The sequence below is a fragment of the Eublepharis macularius genome, chromosome 13 (assembly GCF_028583425.1).
Source record: "Eublepharis macularius isolate TG4126 chromosome 13, MPM_Emac_v1.0, whole genome shotgun sequence".
Taxonomy (NCBI): domain Eukaryota; kingdom Metazoa; phylum Chordata; class Lepidosauria; order Squamata; family Eublepharidae; genus Eublepharis; species Eublepharis macularius.
This window is the reverse complement of record NC_072802.1, coordinates 70,727,466-70,744,599: the sequence shown is the minus strand read 5'-3', so window position 1 is coordinate 70,744,599 and position 17,134 is coordinate 70,727,466. Positions and strand designations below refer to the sequence as shown.

Sequence of the window (17,134 nt, the reverse complement as noted above, 5' to 3'; positions counted from 1 at the left end):
ACCAAGCTTAAGGAGCAGAGAGGAGCCCCATTTGCACTTCCCCTGGAGGGCTGCTCTCGGCATTAAAGGAAAACCATAAACCGTATCTTCCCCCCAACTTCCTTCCTACTTGGTCCACTCACCTCTCTGGCGCACCTGAATTGTCCTCAGAGCCAAGACGTTCTGCTCATCGGAGAGAAACTGCTTCATCTTGATGAACGGCTCTTTTCCTTTGACCGTGAGCTTGCGCCAAGGCTTCGGCCTGGCCAGAATCTCGCTGACGGAGCCTTGAGAGAGGCCTAGTACGTAATGCCCAAAGACACGCTGGCCAATGTTGTGTTTGAGGAGCTGCTCCTTCACTTGGAAAGCAATCTCGGCCGTATCCAGATGCTCCTCCTCGGCGGAAGCAGAACTGCTGCCTTCGGATTGGTCGCTGGGTGGGCTGGCCTCGTTGGCTGGGACGGTTTGACTGGGGTTGCCAGACAAGACTGCCCCTTTGGCGGCATAGAAAGGGGAAGGGAAAGACATCACGCCACTATTTTCGTTCTTGTACGCTGGAGGCCCCATCTGTTTAGGGAGAAGGGGGTCCAAGGATATCCGTTCAGTGGCGCCCAGGCTAGGGAAAGGAGACAGTGAGCAAGTCCTTGGTACTTCCTGAGCCACGGCAGGACCCAACAGGGGCTGGACAAGGGTGGGGGAGGCAGAGTCGTCCCTGGGCGTGTGCGAAAGCCGTTGAGGGGAAGAGTAGGATTGGTCCATGCCCATGGAGTCCTTCACCGATTCGTCCTCCGAGGGGTCCTCCTCTAGAAACCAGAGAGAGAAGGAGAGATACACACCAACTATAGCTTCCCTAGAAAGTTCTAATTATTATTCTGAGGCAGTTTGATGAAATCTCAAAACATGGAAGAATGGGGTGGGGGCAGTCTTCCAGAAGTTCAATTTTTTTTAAAAAAATAAAGTAACACTTTCTAAATTTCCAAAAGCAGAGGCATACCTTTATGCTTCCACTCGCAAAGGTTTACTTTTTAGACCATGTAAGAACTGGCCACCCCATTGTGTTCGTATGCAAGTGGACTGTGACTCATACAGAGATGCCACAGCCAGCCTACTCTGGGGAGCAATGAAGTCTGCCGCAGTCCTGCATCAGCTGTGATTGAAAGAACCGCTCTGACCTAATGTAGAGATCTGGCTGAATTCCTTACCTTCCCAGTGAAGGCTGATTAGAAAGAGGCACGGCCAGACTCATGCAGAGAGACAGCAGGCAGCTTCGGATTTCTGACAGCCTTTAATTATTTCGTTAATTTGTTTCTTGTGGCACATTAGCAGCTCTTTCATGGTACAGCTTACAAATGGTTGAATCAGGAGCTCAAAATGCTTGTACAGGGACCAATAACTGTGCAACAGCACATCTGTGCATTTGTGTGTGGCTTAGACATGGATGATACTAAAAAGGCCCTTGGGATTTTCATCACTCTAGGGGCTGCCCCTGGGGAAGTGGCGTATTTAGGCATTCAACCTATTTATTCATAATCTTTATCTTCCATCTCTCCTGCCACTCAAAGAAGCGGATAAAAAACAGCAATGATTAAAAAATGGTATAAAAAACAACATATCTACCAAAAACTTTTTAAAACAGCAAATGCAACCAGAAGATGCTGCTCGCGCTTCCTCTCTAAGCTGCAAAAGGTCGGCGCAAACAGATGGGCCTTGTGCTTCTTCTGGAAGCAGAGAGGGGCTTTCTTTTCCAAAGACCTTAGGGCCACAATAGAAAAGGTCCTGCTCTACTCCCAGCTAAGGTTTAAACCTCTCTGAAACAAGCTTGGCCTTCCCTGAATATCTTAACTGGGGTGGGGAAGGTCTAAAAGCACAAAAAGAAGCATGACGTCTGCTGTAGGGTTTCAGTTAAGAGCAGGGCTCATTTTGAGGGGGAACGCACAGGAACGCAGTTCCGGCAGTTCCCCCCAAAGGTCACGTCAGGTGTCCCTGCCCACCTGACTCTCGGCCATTTGGGGAGTGTTTCAGCCTGGATTGGGGCCGAAATGGCCTGGATCGGGCCTCTGATAGGTGGTGGATCACTCTCCCGATCAGCAGTGGCCTGATCCTGACCATTTTGGGCCCCCTTTCGGCCATTTTCAGCCCCTTTTTGCCATTTTGGGCCCAATTTTGGCCCTGAATGGCCAGTATTGGGTCCAAAACAGCCAGGATAGGTGATGTCAGGGGTGTGCCATATATAACTCAGTTATGCTAATGACACTTCTGGTGATGTCAAGGGGTGTGGCACATGCTAATGAGTTACGCTAATGAGTTATGTTAATGAGTTCCTCCAGCTCTTTTTCTACGAAATGACCCCCGGTTAAGAGACTCAGTTATGAATCAGGAAATCTGTTTGAATCTCACCTCAGACATACTATGTATGTCTCAGGCCCAGACATACTAAGTGACTTTAGGGCAAGACACTCTTTTAGCCTCAGGCCCACCTTCGCAATACGGAGATCTACTTTGACGGATGTCGTCAACGTCACAAACAAGACAAAATAGGTGGGGGCGCTCTTGAAAGAGCTATACAAATGCTAAACGTAATTATTAACAAAAATAAAAACACCATTTTGAACTGAGCCCAGAAAACTCAACAACAGTAGTTGTCATTACACACACCTTTGCCCAGCTAGATACGAATCTACCTATAAGCAGAGACTATTAGAACTGTCTGTAAGATTCCTCATGATTTACGGTATGATCTTAGGAGGGGAAAGCTGTCTTTTTAAGGGGGAGAAACTCTCCTCTTGCTAAAACCAACAAGAAACTTCTTAAAAAACTCTATTTTAACCCCCACCCCTCCAACATCCTATTTCCAACCTACCAGTACTGTGGCCAAGGCTGGGTTTTTCCAGAAGGTACTTCTGAGATGGATAGAAGGTCTCTTTTCCCAGAAGCAAAGCATCGCTGGGCTTTGATATGCTCTAAAGTAAGCCAAAAAGAAAGAGCAAGGTTGGGAACGAATTCCTCAAGAAGGTCACGGGATTTTACAAACTTTTTTCTGAGCAGTCCCTCGTGCCAGGAGCACTTGCCTGCGAAAGGCTGCAGTTGGAGGAGGCCAGCTTCATCGCCTTCAAGATGCTGTAAGAGAAAGGGCAAAGGAACGTGAGTTCGAGAAGCTGCCTCATTCTGGACCAGACCTTTGGTCCACCAAGATCAGTCCTGTCTACCCAGAGCCAAGTTACAAGAGACAAATTACACGAGGAGGCGGAGCACGTGAAAGGAGTCGCAATGTTAGTTGGGAAGCTGAGCTTTAAAAGAGATCGGAAGGCTTTGCCAATTTCTCCTCTCTACAGAGCCAGGGAGATGGCTGCTCAGAGGGTTTGTTTATTTCCTCTTTGCCTCCTGGAGATCTTCCCTGGCTCTGTAGAGAGGGGAAATTGAGAAAGCCTCCCGATCTCTTTTAAAACTCAGCTTCCCGGCTAACATTGCGACTCCCTTCACGTGCTCCTTCTCGTGTAATTCGTCTCTTGTAGCTTAGCTCTTAGACTGGCAGCAGCTCTTCGGGGTCTCAGGCTGCTGTGGAATTTTGCATCATCTGGTCCTTTAAAACGGAGACGCTGGGATTGAACCTGGGACCTTGGGTATGCCAAGCAGGTGCTCCACTGCTGAGTCACAGCCAGAATTAGAGGCTGGCTGGAGAAAGGCCTGCATGCAGGTCTCGCCCTCTGTTCGCTCACTGCACGGCTAGGCTTGTAGGGCAAAACAACTGCTGTGGCTCTGAGCTGCATGCCTCAAAGACAGCCCCCTGCTCCATTCAAAGCTCGCCTCTGCCAAGAACTCAACAAGTGGCCTCAGGCAATATTCAGGGCCACCCTGCTGAGCACTGGCAACTCAGATTGCGATGATATATATGAAACACATTGGACGCGTAAAATTTAATAAGGGGATGTTAAGCATTCTTTCAACTACTGGGTAAATGTTCTGCACCAAGATACATACATGCATTGCATACCCCCCACAGGGGCAGAGGCCCCTTGGATTGGGGTAGAGGTGGTTTTGCATGCAATAAAACAACATTCTAATAAACAGGAAGTTAGAAAACGGAAAACATTCAGTTATATGGGAGAAATTAAAGCTGGAGATCTGGTAATAACATGTGCAGGAGCTGAACCAGTGCCTTGTGATCTCCTTGGAGTGGGGGCCAGATTTTACCCTCTACACCCTCTTCCTAGTCTGGAAGCTAAGAGAATGAGCTGTGACCTGGGAGACCTCTGGTTTGAATCTCACCCTGTCACAAACTTACTAGGAAGCAGCTTAGCCCATTTGCAATATGATATAGGCCTCTGTTACTGGGATATTTTAAGGTCTGCAAAAAGATGGTATACCTGAAGAGCTCTGAGTAATGGAAGTGCTACACAAATGCAAAATTTTTATGTTTCAGGTTGCAGCCCCTTTAATTTGGTCCCTCCGTGCACAATGAGAGCCACTGGGAGTCACACAGAATCGCCTCCTTCTGTCCACTCTGTCCTGCTCCACCTTCCATTTCTTAGTCATGCCAGAGTGTAATGCAACAGAGTGAGGGAGTGTCACGGATAGAGCAAATTAGGATACTTACGGCATAAATAGCAAAAAGTCCAGTAGCACCTTTAAGACTAACCAACTTTATTGTAGCAGAAGCTTTTGAGAACCACAGCTCTCTTCATCAGATGCATCATCCGATGCATCTGACGAAGAGAGCTGTGGTTCTCGAAAGCTTATGCTACAGATGCATCTGATGAAGAGAGCTGCGGTTCTCAAAAGCTGACAATGAATCTGATGAAGAGAGCTATGGTTTTTGAAAGCTTATGCTACAGATGCATCTGATGAAGAGAGCTGTGGTTCTCAAAAGCTGACGATGCATCTGATGAAGAGAGCTGTGGTTTTCGAAAGCTGACGATGCATCTGACAAAGAGAGCTGTAGTTCTCAAAAGCTGATGATGCATCTGACGAACAGAGCTGCGGTTCTCGAAAACTGACGATGCATCTGACGAAGAGAGCTGTGGTTCTCAAAAGCTGACAATGCATCTGACGAAGAGAGCTGCAGTTCTCGAAAGCTGACGATGCATCTGACAAAGAGAGCTGTGGCTCTCAAAAGCTTAGGCTACAATAAAGTTGGTTGGTCTTAAAGGTGCTACTGGACTCTGCTATTTTGCTACTGCAGACTAACACAGCTAACTCCTCTGGATTTATGACATAAAGGTTCAACTTGCAAACAGGAACGCGCTTGCCCCTGGGAAGATGAGTTAAAACTAGGGGTGTGCAAGCCAAAAATTTTCGGCTATAGCCGAAAGTAGAAAGCCGAAAGAAGATTCTCTATCGTTAAAGCCGAAAGCCGAAACAAGAATCTCTTTCGGCTTTCGGCTTTCGGGATTCTTTCGGCATTATTTCGGCATTCTTTCGGCTTTTCTCTATGGGAAAATGTCTCCGTCTTCCAGGACGCCTGGAGGAGGCATTTTCCCACCGAATAAGCCCAAAATTGGTGGGGACCTTCCTCTAACCCTTCTCTAACAACCACCCAAGTTTCAGACAGATTGGACTTTGGGGGGCCATGTTATGTCCCCCCAAAGCAGGTCCCCCCATCCTCCCATAAGAAAGCGAAGGAGCAGCATATTGTTAGCATGCTGCTGCTCATCTTTCTTCATTATTTCCTATGGGGAAAAAATGAAGAGGCAGGCTTCCTTTGCCAGGGTTGGCATTTTGCATGCAAAATGCCCCCTTACCCTCAGGGGCCCTTCTCCCACCCCTCCTCCCACCCCCCACCAAGGCTCAGCCTGCTCCCACTTGGGGGGGCCATTTCATGGCCTCCCCAAGTAGGTGCTCTAATCTCTACCACTGACAGCTGGGGGAGGCTTGTGTTGCCAGGGGTGGCATTTTGCATGCAAAATGCCCCCAAGCCCTCAGGGGCCCTTCTCCCACCCTTCCCCCCACCCCCCACCCAGGCTCAGACTGCTCCCACTTGGGGGGGCCATTTCATGGCCTCCCCAAGTAGGTGCTCTTTTCTCTACCACTGACAGCTGGGGAAGGCTTGTCTTGCCAGGGGTGGCATTTTGCATGCAAAATGCCCCCCAGCCCTCTGGGGCCCTTCTCCCACCCTTCCTCCCACCCCCCACCAAGGCTCAGACTGCTCCCACTTGGGGGGGGCATTTCATGGCCTCCCCAAGTAGGTCCTCTCAGCCCCTAAAGTCCACCCCTTACAGCCCCACACAAACCCAATTCCCCCCCAGCTGCCACACACAGACCCAAATCCCCACATTAGCCCCTCACAGACCCAAATCCACCCCCACCTGCCCCACACCCATAACCCCAGGAACAGGCTGGCAAAGGCCAGCCCTCTCCCTTTGTTCCCTATGCTGGGAACTTCTAAACTCTCTTTCCCTGGGCAATTCTGCACAGCCCAGGGGTGCCACAATGGTGGGCACACTTCTGAGTGCCAGCTGGTCCCTGTGAAAGAGCACCTGAACCACAGACACCCTCCCTCAAATTCCCCCACCACCTACAGAGATGGCTGGCCAGCCAGCCCCATTGTTCCCTATGATGGGAACCAACTGCACAACAAAGAATAAAACAAGAACAACACAAAATAAAGTTTTAAAAAAATTATTTTCTCCCTTCCAAAGTACAAGTAGGCAAAGCATTATGACACATTACACCAGCAGTCCCCCACACAAAAATTAAAACAAAACTCACTTAACATCAGAGAATCACAAAACACGATTCCTGTCAAAAACACTTTATTTCTTGAACAGCTTTAGGTTACACAGCAGGGGGGAACACCAAAGGGCATGGCAGCACTATCTTACACAAAAATAACACAACTCACTTAACATCAGAGAATCACAAAAGCACAATTCCTGTCAAAAACACTTTATTTCTTGAACAGCTTTAGGCTACACAGCAGGGGGGGAACACCAAAGGGCATGGAAGCAGCATCTTACACAAAAATAACACAACTCACTTCACATTAAAGAATCACCCCAAAAAATTGCTGTCAAAAGCACTTTATTTCTGTAACTGCTTTAGGTTACACAGTAGGAAGGCACCACAGAGCAGGAAAGCAGTGTACTACACAAAAATAACACAACTCACTTCACATCAGAGAATCACACAAACACAATTGCTGTCAAAAACGGTGAAGTGGGTTGTATTATTTTTTGTAGTACATTGCTATCATGCCCTGTTGTGCCCTCCTACTGTGTAACCTAAAGCTGTGGCAGCTTTATGAAGAGGCAGGCCCTGAGAGGTCCTGAGAGGACCTACTTGGGGAGGCCATGAAATGGCCCCCCCAAGTGGGAGCAGTCTGAGCCTGGGTGGGGGGTGGGGGGAAGGGTGGGAGAAGGGCCCCTGAGGGCTTGGGGGCATTTTGCATGCAAAATGCCACCCCTGGCAACACAAGCCTCCCCCAGCTGTCAGTGGTAGAGATGAGAGCACCTACTTGGGGAGGCCATGAAATGGCCCCCCCAAGTGGGAGCAGTCTGAGCCTGGGTGGGGGGTGGGAGGAAGGGTGGGAGAAGGGCCCCTGAGGGCTGGGGGGCATTTTGCATGCAAAATGCCACCCCTGGCAACACAAGCCTCCCCCAGCTGTCAGTGGTAGAGATTAGAGCACCTACTTGGGGAGGCCATGAAATGCCCCCCCCAAGTGGGAGCAGGCTGAGCCTTGGTGGGGGGTGGGAGGAGGGGTGGGAGAAGGGCCCCTGAGGGTAGGGGGGCATTTTGCATGCAAAATGCCACCTCTGGCAAAGGAAGCCTGCCTCTTCATTTTTTCCCCATAGGAAATAATGAAGAAAGATGAGCAGCAGCATGCTAACAATATGCTGCTCCTTCGCTTTCTTATGGGAGGATGGGGGGACCTGCTTTGGGGGGCCATAACATGGCCCCCCAAAGTCCAATCTGTCTGAAACTTGGGTGGTTGTTAGAGAAGGGTTAGAGGAAGGTCCCCACCAATTTTGGGCTTATTCGGTGGGAAAATGCCTCCCCCAGACGTCCGGGAAGACGGAGGCATTTTCCCATTGAAAAGCCGAAAGAAAGCCGAAAGAATCCCGAAACGTTTCGGCTTTTTTCTTTCGGCTACCCGAAACGTTTCGGCATTCCCCGAAACGTTTCGGCATTCCCCGAAAGAAGCCGAAACACTTTTGTTTCGGCATTCTTTCGGCATTCTGAATGCCGAAACGCACATCCCTAGTTAAAACTGTTGGGAATGTATTATTGTACTACCCTTTTTATGGTGATTTCAGAAAAAAGTCTCACTACTCCTTGAAAAAAATGTCAGGCTGATCTGAGGATTTGTACACAGACTTTCTTTTCTGGGACTGTAATCCTGGGTCCCTGGACAAAGCGGCCAGATTCTGTGCAACCGCTAGAGCCCATCACTCTTCTACATATTACGTCAGTGGATGTTACCCACTCATTTTAATAAGATCCAGGGCTTTTTTTCTGGGAAAAGAGGTGGTGGAACTCAGTGGGTTGCCCTCGAAGAAAATGGTCACATGGCTGGTGGCCCCACCCCCTGATCTCCAGACAGAGGGGAGTTGAGATGGCAATCTCAACTCCCCTCTGCCTGGAGATCAGGGGGCGGGGCCACCAGCCATGTGACCATTTTCAAGAGGTTCCGGAACTCCGTTCCCCCGCGTTCCTGCTGAAAAAAAGCCCTGATAAGATCTATGTAACTTTTAATGTATTAATTGTACGTATTTTAGAACTGGTCTTTGACCCTAATACATTATATTTCTATTTAAAATAAATAAATTAATATTAAAAATTGGAGGGGAAAAATCCTTGCACACAGATGCATGGGGGCATCTCTTTCTGGACTAAGTACATGCTGGATGGGAAGGGAGAACTATGCAGCAGTTCTCCCCAAACCTGAAATGTTTGCAAGCTAGAGGAAGCCTGCAAACTTGCAGCTGCTGTTGACAAGACAAGGTCAAGCACTCCCGTGCTGCTTTCACAAAGACAAGCCCTATCTGATGTGACAACCTTACTTGGGGCTGCCTCTGGGTGTGACCGCCACAGATGCGCAACGTTTCTCCGAAATCCGCAAGGCTGGGTGCATTCATTGTCGCCGGCTCCCAGTGACAGGGCTGAGAAAGGCACTGCAATCTGCTTGCCCCAAAGCTGAACATTTGGGGAGAGAAAAATGGGCAATAACCCAGCACTGACCCCTCAACGGCGAGGAACAAACTATTGCTGCTGAGGTCCCCGAGCGTGGGGAAAAAACAGAACACATAGAGATCACGGAAATCGAGTCACTGAAATGGCGGAAGGGGCTTACCTCAGTTCAGTCTTGATCTCCTCGTAGTCTGACTGGGCTCTTAGTTTGTCTTCCAGTTTCTAGGGGGGAAAGTAAGAATTGCACAAGAGCAGCCCATGTTGGATCAGGCCCAAGGGGCCATCTCACCCGGCACCCTGTTTCCCACAGCGGCCAATCCAACGTCCCCCTCGAAAGGCCCGCAAGCAGGACATGAAAGCCAAACTATACTTCTGTTATTCCTTCTCTGAACATGAAGGTTCCATTTATCCATTGCCGCTAACAGTCACCGGTGGAACTCTCTACCACAGGTTTGTCTCATCCCCTTCCCATTTGAGATGGCTGTTTTATAGGGCTTGGAACTGGCTGTATAAAACAAAGAGTAGAGCAACCTGCTCATTAAGGTTTAAATGGGTCTTGAGCATATCTGTGTTTGAGAGCCATCTAATTCTCAGCCCCTTTGTCCTCAAAAGGATCTGCATGTGTTTGTCCCTTCACTGGCAGATAGCAGAGCCAGGAAGCCAAGACGACCCAAAGGCACCAGCAGCCACCATTCTTCCCTTAAGCCTGATGGACAGGCGGCAAGACGAGGATCACAGAAGTTCACATCTTGGAATGCTCCCTACGTGAAAAGCGCCCCGAAAACAGAAAGCCGGCACATCAAAGAGAAAGGGGGCAGCTGTTCTCCGCCGGGCGATGTCTATTTGCATACAGCTTTCTATGCAAACGATGGGTCAGAGTTGGAATCCCCCACCTGCATTCTGAAATGGTGCGGCCCCCTCTGCCACTTCATTTTTACAAGTCTTACTGCCTGCACCCCCTCAGGTCTCTATTTTGAGCCCCTTAAAAGGGGAAAAGGTGGGATATAAATCCGTTAAATAAATACACATAAGGACCAGTTTTGGAAGCGCTTATCGAGACATGAATGCAGACACCTGGTTCTCTTTCCTGCAGCCCTTGGCATCTTTCCTGGCAGAACCAGATGTCTTCCCGTGGGATCACCTGCCCACCTCCCGCCTTTGCCTCCCCAAGACCTTCAGATTACCAGACAACAGTAAACCCAAGCCAAGGGCCTGATTCCAAAGAAACCTGCCCCACCTCAGTCCTGTAACCCCGACACACCCGTATCTGGAGGAAGGCCGTTTTCACACATCTTTACAGCGCGCAAAACTCATGGAATGAGGGTGTCTTCATGGCGCGATTTCTGACGTCACTGCGCCACAAAAAAGGTATCATGACGGGGCGACGTCAGAAATTGCACCATGAAGACGCCCTCGTTCCGTGACTTTTGCACGATGTAAAGACGTGTGAAAATGCCCGAAATCTGAATCCTTCCAAAAGCAGCTTCGGGGAGGAGACTCAGGGAAAGGGGCTGGCTGTGCCACCCTGCGCCAAGTCTCCGGGGAGACCCTCTGGCGTTCAAATCCCCCGCATACCTCGATGGCCTCATTCTTAGCTGCCACCTGCCGTTCCAGGTCTGCAATCTGATTGGCCGAAGACTCTTCCAGCTCCTGCATGGAGGTTTGCAAATGCTGAATCTCTTTGAGAAGACGGAGGATTTCCCGATCCTTCGCTGCCAGTGCTGCTTCAAGCCGCGGCCCCGGACACAAGGAGTAGTTCACTTTATCCTGCAAAAGAAGAACTCTGAGCGAGCCTCACAGGACAGACATGCAAAAGGACTTTGCAGCAACAGGATGGGAGAGGAAGGAACTCTTGAGAAGTTGCCAGGGCGTAATTATATTCTCTGAACCAGCAGTTAGTGTGTCAGCCTAGGATCTGGGAGACCCAGGTCTGAACCCCTGCACTGCCATGGAAGCTCACATGGGCCAGTCTAACCTACCTCACAGGGTTGTTGTATCTAACAGAAGAGGAGAACCATGTATGCTGCTTCGGTTCCCCATTGGGGAGAAAAAATGGGGTATAAATGAAAGGAAATAAATATTCTCTTCTACTTTGAGCTGTTATTAGGTATCCTTTGGCATACAGATTAAGTTTTAGATTCACTAGTTGAAAGATTTAATGGTAACAGAACTAACTAGACAAAAAGCTGAGAGTTCTATGAGAATCTTCCAAGGTTTTTTTCCCTGTAGAGAGCAGATTCCTGCTTCCCCTACCCGCCTCAATCCGAACTGGGACTGTGAGCGAAGGGTTAACCCTTTCCCTCCTATGCGACTTTCTCGAAAGCTGCTATTTGCCCAGTTGGCAGCAAAAATACCAGCGTGTCATGTACAGTTTGTATCTTCACTGAAACAGGGAAAATTGCAGCTCTACAGGGCTGTTAGAAATGGGGTGGGGGGTGGTAATCCTGCCCCAGATCTTTATCAGTCTTGCATGAACCTGGTACTTGTAAAGTAAAACTTCTTGGGAGTTCCCAACAACATGGAATTGTCGAAGGCTTTCACGGCCCGAGAACGATGGTTGTTGTGGGTTTTCCGGGCTGTATTTTCCGGGCCAAGACCACGGCAATACAGCCCGGAAAACCCACAACAATCAACATGGGACTCCCCGCGCATCATGCCTAGCTTGACCTGCAACTGAAGACTATGCCAGAGCCTATTCCCTCCTGAGCCTGAAAAGCTGCTCCCAACAGGCCCACCCAGCTCTCTCGGCTGCCCCAAGCCTTGGAGGTCCCCCAGTTTTGGTCCCCGAACCCCTGACAGTCAGCCCTCAATTGTTTCTCAAGGGACGCCTGGCATCAAAAACGGACCCAGCTAGGCCACTTCGGACTCTTGTTTCTGAAGAAGGGAGTCCGGACGCTTGAAAGCTTACACCCTGCAAATTTTGTTGGTCTCTGTGGTGCCACTGGACTCAAAACTTGCCAGCTAGGCCTGTTCCTGATCCGCTGGGCGCTGGTGAGCACTCCCCTCTTTGGCCCTTACCCCACTGGGTCCCTGCGGAGAACAGCAGGCCAGGCGCAGGGAGCTGTTGACAGATGCGAGCTGTTCCCGCAGGCTCTCCACCTCCCTCTGGGCGGCCTCGGCTCTCTGCCAGGAGAAGAGACAAAACGTCACAGGGGACCCACCGCTGCGTCCCACCGAGAAGGCAACTCAAGCTCCTCAACCACTGCTCATTCGGTGAAGCAGCTCCCTTCGCCTGGATCCTTACCTGATTGGCTTTTTCAAGATTCGTCATGATCATGGCCACTTCATCTGTCCTGGGACAGCAAAACACGGACAACTGGTTACAAGTCAGAATGCACAACACTTGGAGGAAGGCATCTGTCGAACTACACACCCAACAGGCAGCCTACGCTTGGTCCCTAGCACAAATTCGTCTGACCACTGGGGACCCCTCCCATGATGAGTCGAGGAAAGGTCAAGTGTTTGGCCACAGTCTTGCTCTTCAGGGCCAGGTTAGGAAAAGATTCTAAGAACAGGAAACAATCCACATTCTCAAGTTACGAGTCTCCCCTTTGGTTTAGTATGCATGTGTAACCCTATGGAACTGCCAGAAGCTGCCATGTTCGAAGAATGTGCTGTAGATCCCTTTCTACAAGATGGCACCAGCTTTGATATGCAGCCTGGACTCTCAGGAAAGAATCAAGTTGATGAGAAAATACAGTTCAGTCCAGTGCCAGAGGAGGCACCTTGTTCGCCTGCTGTGGCCCAAACGACAAGGAGTCTTGTGACATACGAAAGCTAACAGATTGAGGTTTGAGATTTCGTAAAATAGCCCAGTTTCTCAATGCATGATTAGCCTGACGGAGCGGACTCTGACTCACAAAGCACAAACTGCAACACTGGTGTTAGTCTTTAAGGTGTCATCAGAGGGGTAGCTGTACTGAGTTTGGTTTTGTGGAAACTATTCCTTTAAATTTATGCATCAAACATTCATAAGCCTGCTTTTCTTGCAGATATGTGGGAACTCAAGCTGAGTAACAACAGTAAAACAGTACAAAAATTGCAAGAGTCCAGTAGCACCTATAAGACTAATACAATTTGTGGTAGGGTATGAGCTTTCGTGAGCTGTGGCTCACGAAAGCTCATACCCTACCACAAATTGTGTATTCTTATAGGTGCTACTGGACTCGTGCTTTTTTCTACTGATGCAGACAGAATAACATGGCTACCCATCTTGATCTGTCTCCATAGAAAGTACAAAAATTGTAATTCTGAAACCAGAATTAATACAGCTGGGAGGGGGGAGGGGGCTTTAAAACATAAAATTCAAGATCATCTTTCAAAACACCCACGGAACAATCACTTTGAGGTGGCCAAGGGTCTGCTCTCTGAAATTTTAAGGGATGTTTAGATCTTCTAACTAGACCCTCTGCCTTCAGAGTAGTCCTCTGGTCTTTTTATCGCTCTCTGATTCCTGAGTTCTTCCTCACCCCTCCCACAGATCTGCCCCATCCAATTCTGCCTGGCGTGCCATCTGACTTTGCAAGAGTGAGCGCCCACACATCTCCTCGGAACAGCCACCTGGGATATCCACTTTTCTGTGGGACAACTTCCAGGATGTGATTCCCCCTCCACCCCTTTCCAGTTGCTGCACTGTCATTTGTCAACAGAGGAGTATTTATAGCCACTTGGCTTCCCACGCACTATTTCGACAGGGGAAACAAAAGCATCCCTGACGCAGGCTCTGTTTTTCGGGGGAGAACAAACACCCGAAGTTTCTAACATGACATCTCCTCTAGGCTGAAGCACGCTGGACCATCTGGTAAACTGACAGCTATGCTGGAGGAGGAGAAGACGCCTCACGGCATCAACCCCAAAAGGGATGGAGCCCCCGAAGGAACGCTGGTGCCGAACAGCAGCAGAGCTTCCTCCCCCTCCCCCCTCCCCCAGCAGCTTCATTCCTCCTCAGACAGAATGCAGCTGCTACAGCCTTAATCGAAGGAAATATTATTTACAGTCCTGCACCCAGCAAACAGGTTCAGGGCACGATCACAGAACATCTGCTTTGGGATGATATGATTAAGCGTTGCAACTCGGTGGCGTAATCAACATGAGAAGTTTGGGGGTGGGGGTAGCTGAGGTTAACATTTGCAAGTGCATCAGAACATTTAAACAGCTGGTAGGGGGGCAAAGCCTCCCAATTTTGGCAGCTTCTTGGGGCTAGTGCCTGCCAAAAAAAGAAACAGGGGCAGGGGAGAGCAAAAAGACAAAGAGGTCCCTGTCACACGTAAAATAAACACAAGCAAATAGGTTTCATTGAGCCTGTTAAAAGTAATCTCTCTCCTTGGGGTGGAGTGTGTGTGGAGGGTTCCTCGTGTTTATGGGAACCTGCCAGTTAGCAGAGAAAGGCATCTCTGTATGCCCAGGTGGCCCCTCTTACACAGAATTGGCAAAGGGGGGAAACTGTTCATGTTCTTTGCAGAGGAGCATTGTCAAGATCTGTCTGAAATTCAGTCTCTGCCCACCCAACCTTTCCTTCTTGGCCTACAGCAACAGTAGCCACCTGATTAGGAAAGGAAAAAAACCCAGTCTGGCCAGCCCCTGTACCTTTAAGAGCACTGGCGCCTCTGAAGAGATGACAAGATGGCACACCCACCCGTTTCTGTCCTTGATCCTTGTATATCTCAACTCTCTGTTCTCTTTGGCTTATCATTCATTCATCTCCTTGCTGCACTATTCCTGTAGCACACACCCCACCCACTCTGCAGTCCTTGTTTGTTCAACCCTCTTCCCACTTACTCCTCCCCCGGCCCAATTTCTTTGTGAGGTACAGCTCCACACCAGTCAGTCCTTTATGAATCTTCATAGCAGTTTCATTTCTAAATTCTGCAACTGATCCTTCTCCCATCCACCCTCAGCAAACAGAATCTTTACCAACATCCCATGACATCACAGCAATTCAACCAATGGCTTGGGAGGAGGACTGCAAGGAAAAACCAGCACTTGCCTAGATGCTTGAGACCAAGGGTGTGCGATTTGGGTTTCTGATTCAGGATAAATACCCGAATTGGGCCCGATTTGTAAAGATTTGGGATTTTTGAATTGGGCCCAGCATGCTGGCCCTGATTTGGCAATGCCGAATCAAAGCTTCCTGAAGCGATTCGCGTTGCTTTGGGAGCTTCGGGGCACTTTCAAATCCCCTCCCCCTCCCATTGGGTGAAATAAGCGGTGAGGCAGGAAGTTTTGGTGTGCTCAGAATCTTTATGGAGCATACCAAAGCAGGGCAATAGTTGCTTATTTCCGATTATTTCCTGCTTCGGAAATTCCGAAACAGGAAAACCGAATCTTTCTGTCCCTGCATGCCCCTACTTCAGACTATGTTACTCATTCATGGGGTTGTCAAAACTGTTCAACTCCTTCCACCTGAGCTAGAAATCTGAGATCAGGTCCATAAGCAGTCAGACACCCTACTAGGTGGTTACCAGGAAGATCTTCAAAACAGGATGTTTGCATATCTCTCCCTGGAAATGGGGGATGTTAAGCTTATCTCCCAAATGTTGACAGGATTGCCACACTATCCAGGCAGTTGAAGCTTCAAATTCGGTGATGAGTATCTTGTTGTGCCAGAGGCCAGCACTCCAGCACAGAGCAAACCTGAGATGTAATGCAATGTTAGTCTTTGGGAGTTCCGCTGTCCCTTCAGCCTGGAACGTGCATCTGTTTGTGTGAATCGTAAGCTAAATGTACTCGCATATGTACACAGAAGTTATTTCTTTTGCCGTCCCATCAATGATCCTAAACAGGGCTTTTTTTCAGCTGGAACACAGTGGAACAGAATTCTGGAACCTCTTGAAAACGGTCACATGGCCGGTGGCCCTGCCCCCTGATCTCCAGACAGAGGAGAGTTTAGACTGCCCTCCGCGCTTCTGGAGTGGTGCGGAGGGCAATCTCAACTCCCCTCTGTCTGGAGAGCAGGGGGCGGGGCCACCAGCCATGTGACCATTTTCTCCGAGGGCAACCCACTGAGTTCCACCACCTCTTTCCCCAGAACAAAAGCCCTGATCCTAACTCATTTGTAATACCTCAATAATGCCGAATGCACTAAGCCGTCCAACTTACTTCGAAGCAGCCTCTTCGTCATACTTGCAACGCAGATCGACCAGTTCCGTCTGTGTTGCCTTTAGTGCTGACCAGCAAGGGGAAAAGAAGACAAAAAGACACACACACAACGGAGGGTAAGGATAATCTCTCGGTTAAGAACGGCCTGTTTGGTTTTGCCCCACTTTTTGAATTCAGGTGGGTGAGCGCCAAGGATGGGGCTTTTCAGTTGTGGCCCTCCTTCGGTAGAATTCCCTGCCCACAGAAATCCACCTGGCCCCTGGCCAGAGCAGTGCCTGTTTGTGCAGGGTTTTGGCCAGTTACATCTAGCAGATCTGCATTATTCTTCAAACGTGGTTGTTTTTATTTTAATATTTATGGGAACAACCCTAAGCTAGTCTATGTGGATGTAAATCCCTTGGTACTAATTCGGGCTTACTTCCAGGAAAATGCCTCAGGACTGCACCCTATACCCCACTTTTCTATTAATAACAACGACAACAACAACAGTGCGCTTATATATCACCCTTCTGGACAGATTAGAGCCCACGCAGAGCGGTGAACAAAATCAGTGCTATTATTATCCCCACGGTACATCTGGAAAGCTGAGGCTGAGAAGAGTGGCTTACCCAAGGCATCTGCTGAGCTCATAGCAGTAGTGGGACTCGAACCAGCAGAGTGCTGATTTGCAGCCCAGCCACTTAACCACTACACTACATGCTTCAAAATTACCTCCTAGAAGGGGAGGTAAAACTGACAGAGCCTTCAGGAGGCGAAGAGGAAATTAACAAACTCTCTGAGGAGCAATCTTTGCTGGCCCTGTAGAGAGGGGAAATTGACAGCGCCTTCCCATCTCTTTTAAAACTCAGCTTCTTGGCTAACATTACGACTCCCTTCATTTGAGCGTCCTCGTGTCATTCGTCTCTTGTAGTTTAGCTCTGAGGCTGAGAAAGAG

General features: G+C 49.2%; 1 protein-coding gene across 2 annotated transcripts in view; it reads right to left on the bottom strand.

The window, feature by feature from the left end:
* Positions 1 to 17,134, bottom strand: part of CUX2 (cut like homeobox 2) — a 163,974-nt gene that overhangs the window by 20,860 nt on the left and 125,980 nt on the right. For both annotated transcript variants that reach the window (XM_054997109.1, XM_054997110.1), the window contains 8 exons: positions 16,201 to 16,267; positions 12,347 to 12,395; positions 12,121 to 12,225; positions 10,678 to 10,869; positions 9,266 to 9,324; positions 3,048 to 3,096; positions 2,840 to 2,939; positions 123 to 782 (listed from right to left, as the gene is read on the bottom strand). In XM_054997109.1, the coding sequence (XP_054853084.1) occupies positions 123 to 782; positions 2,840 to 2,939; positions 3,048 to 3,096; positions 9,266 to 9,324; positions 10,678 to 10,869; positions 12,121 to 12,225; positions 12,347 to 12,395; positions 16,201 to 16,267 (1,281 nt within the window). The remainder of the gene's footprint in view (positions 1 to 122; positions 783 to 2,839; positions 2,940 to 3,047; positions 3,097 to 9,265; positions 9,325 to 10,677; positions 10,870 to 12,120; positions 12,226 to 12,346; positions 12,396 to 16,200; positions 16,268 to 17,134) is intronic.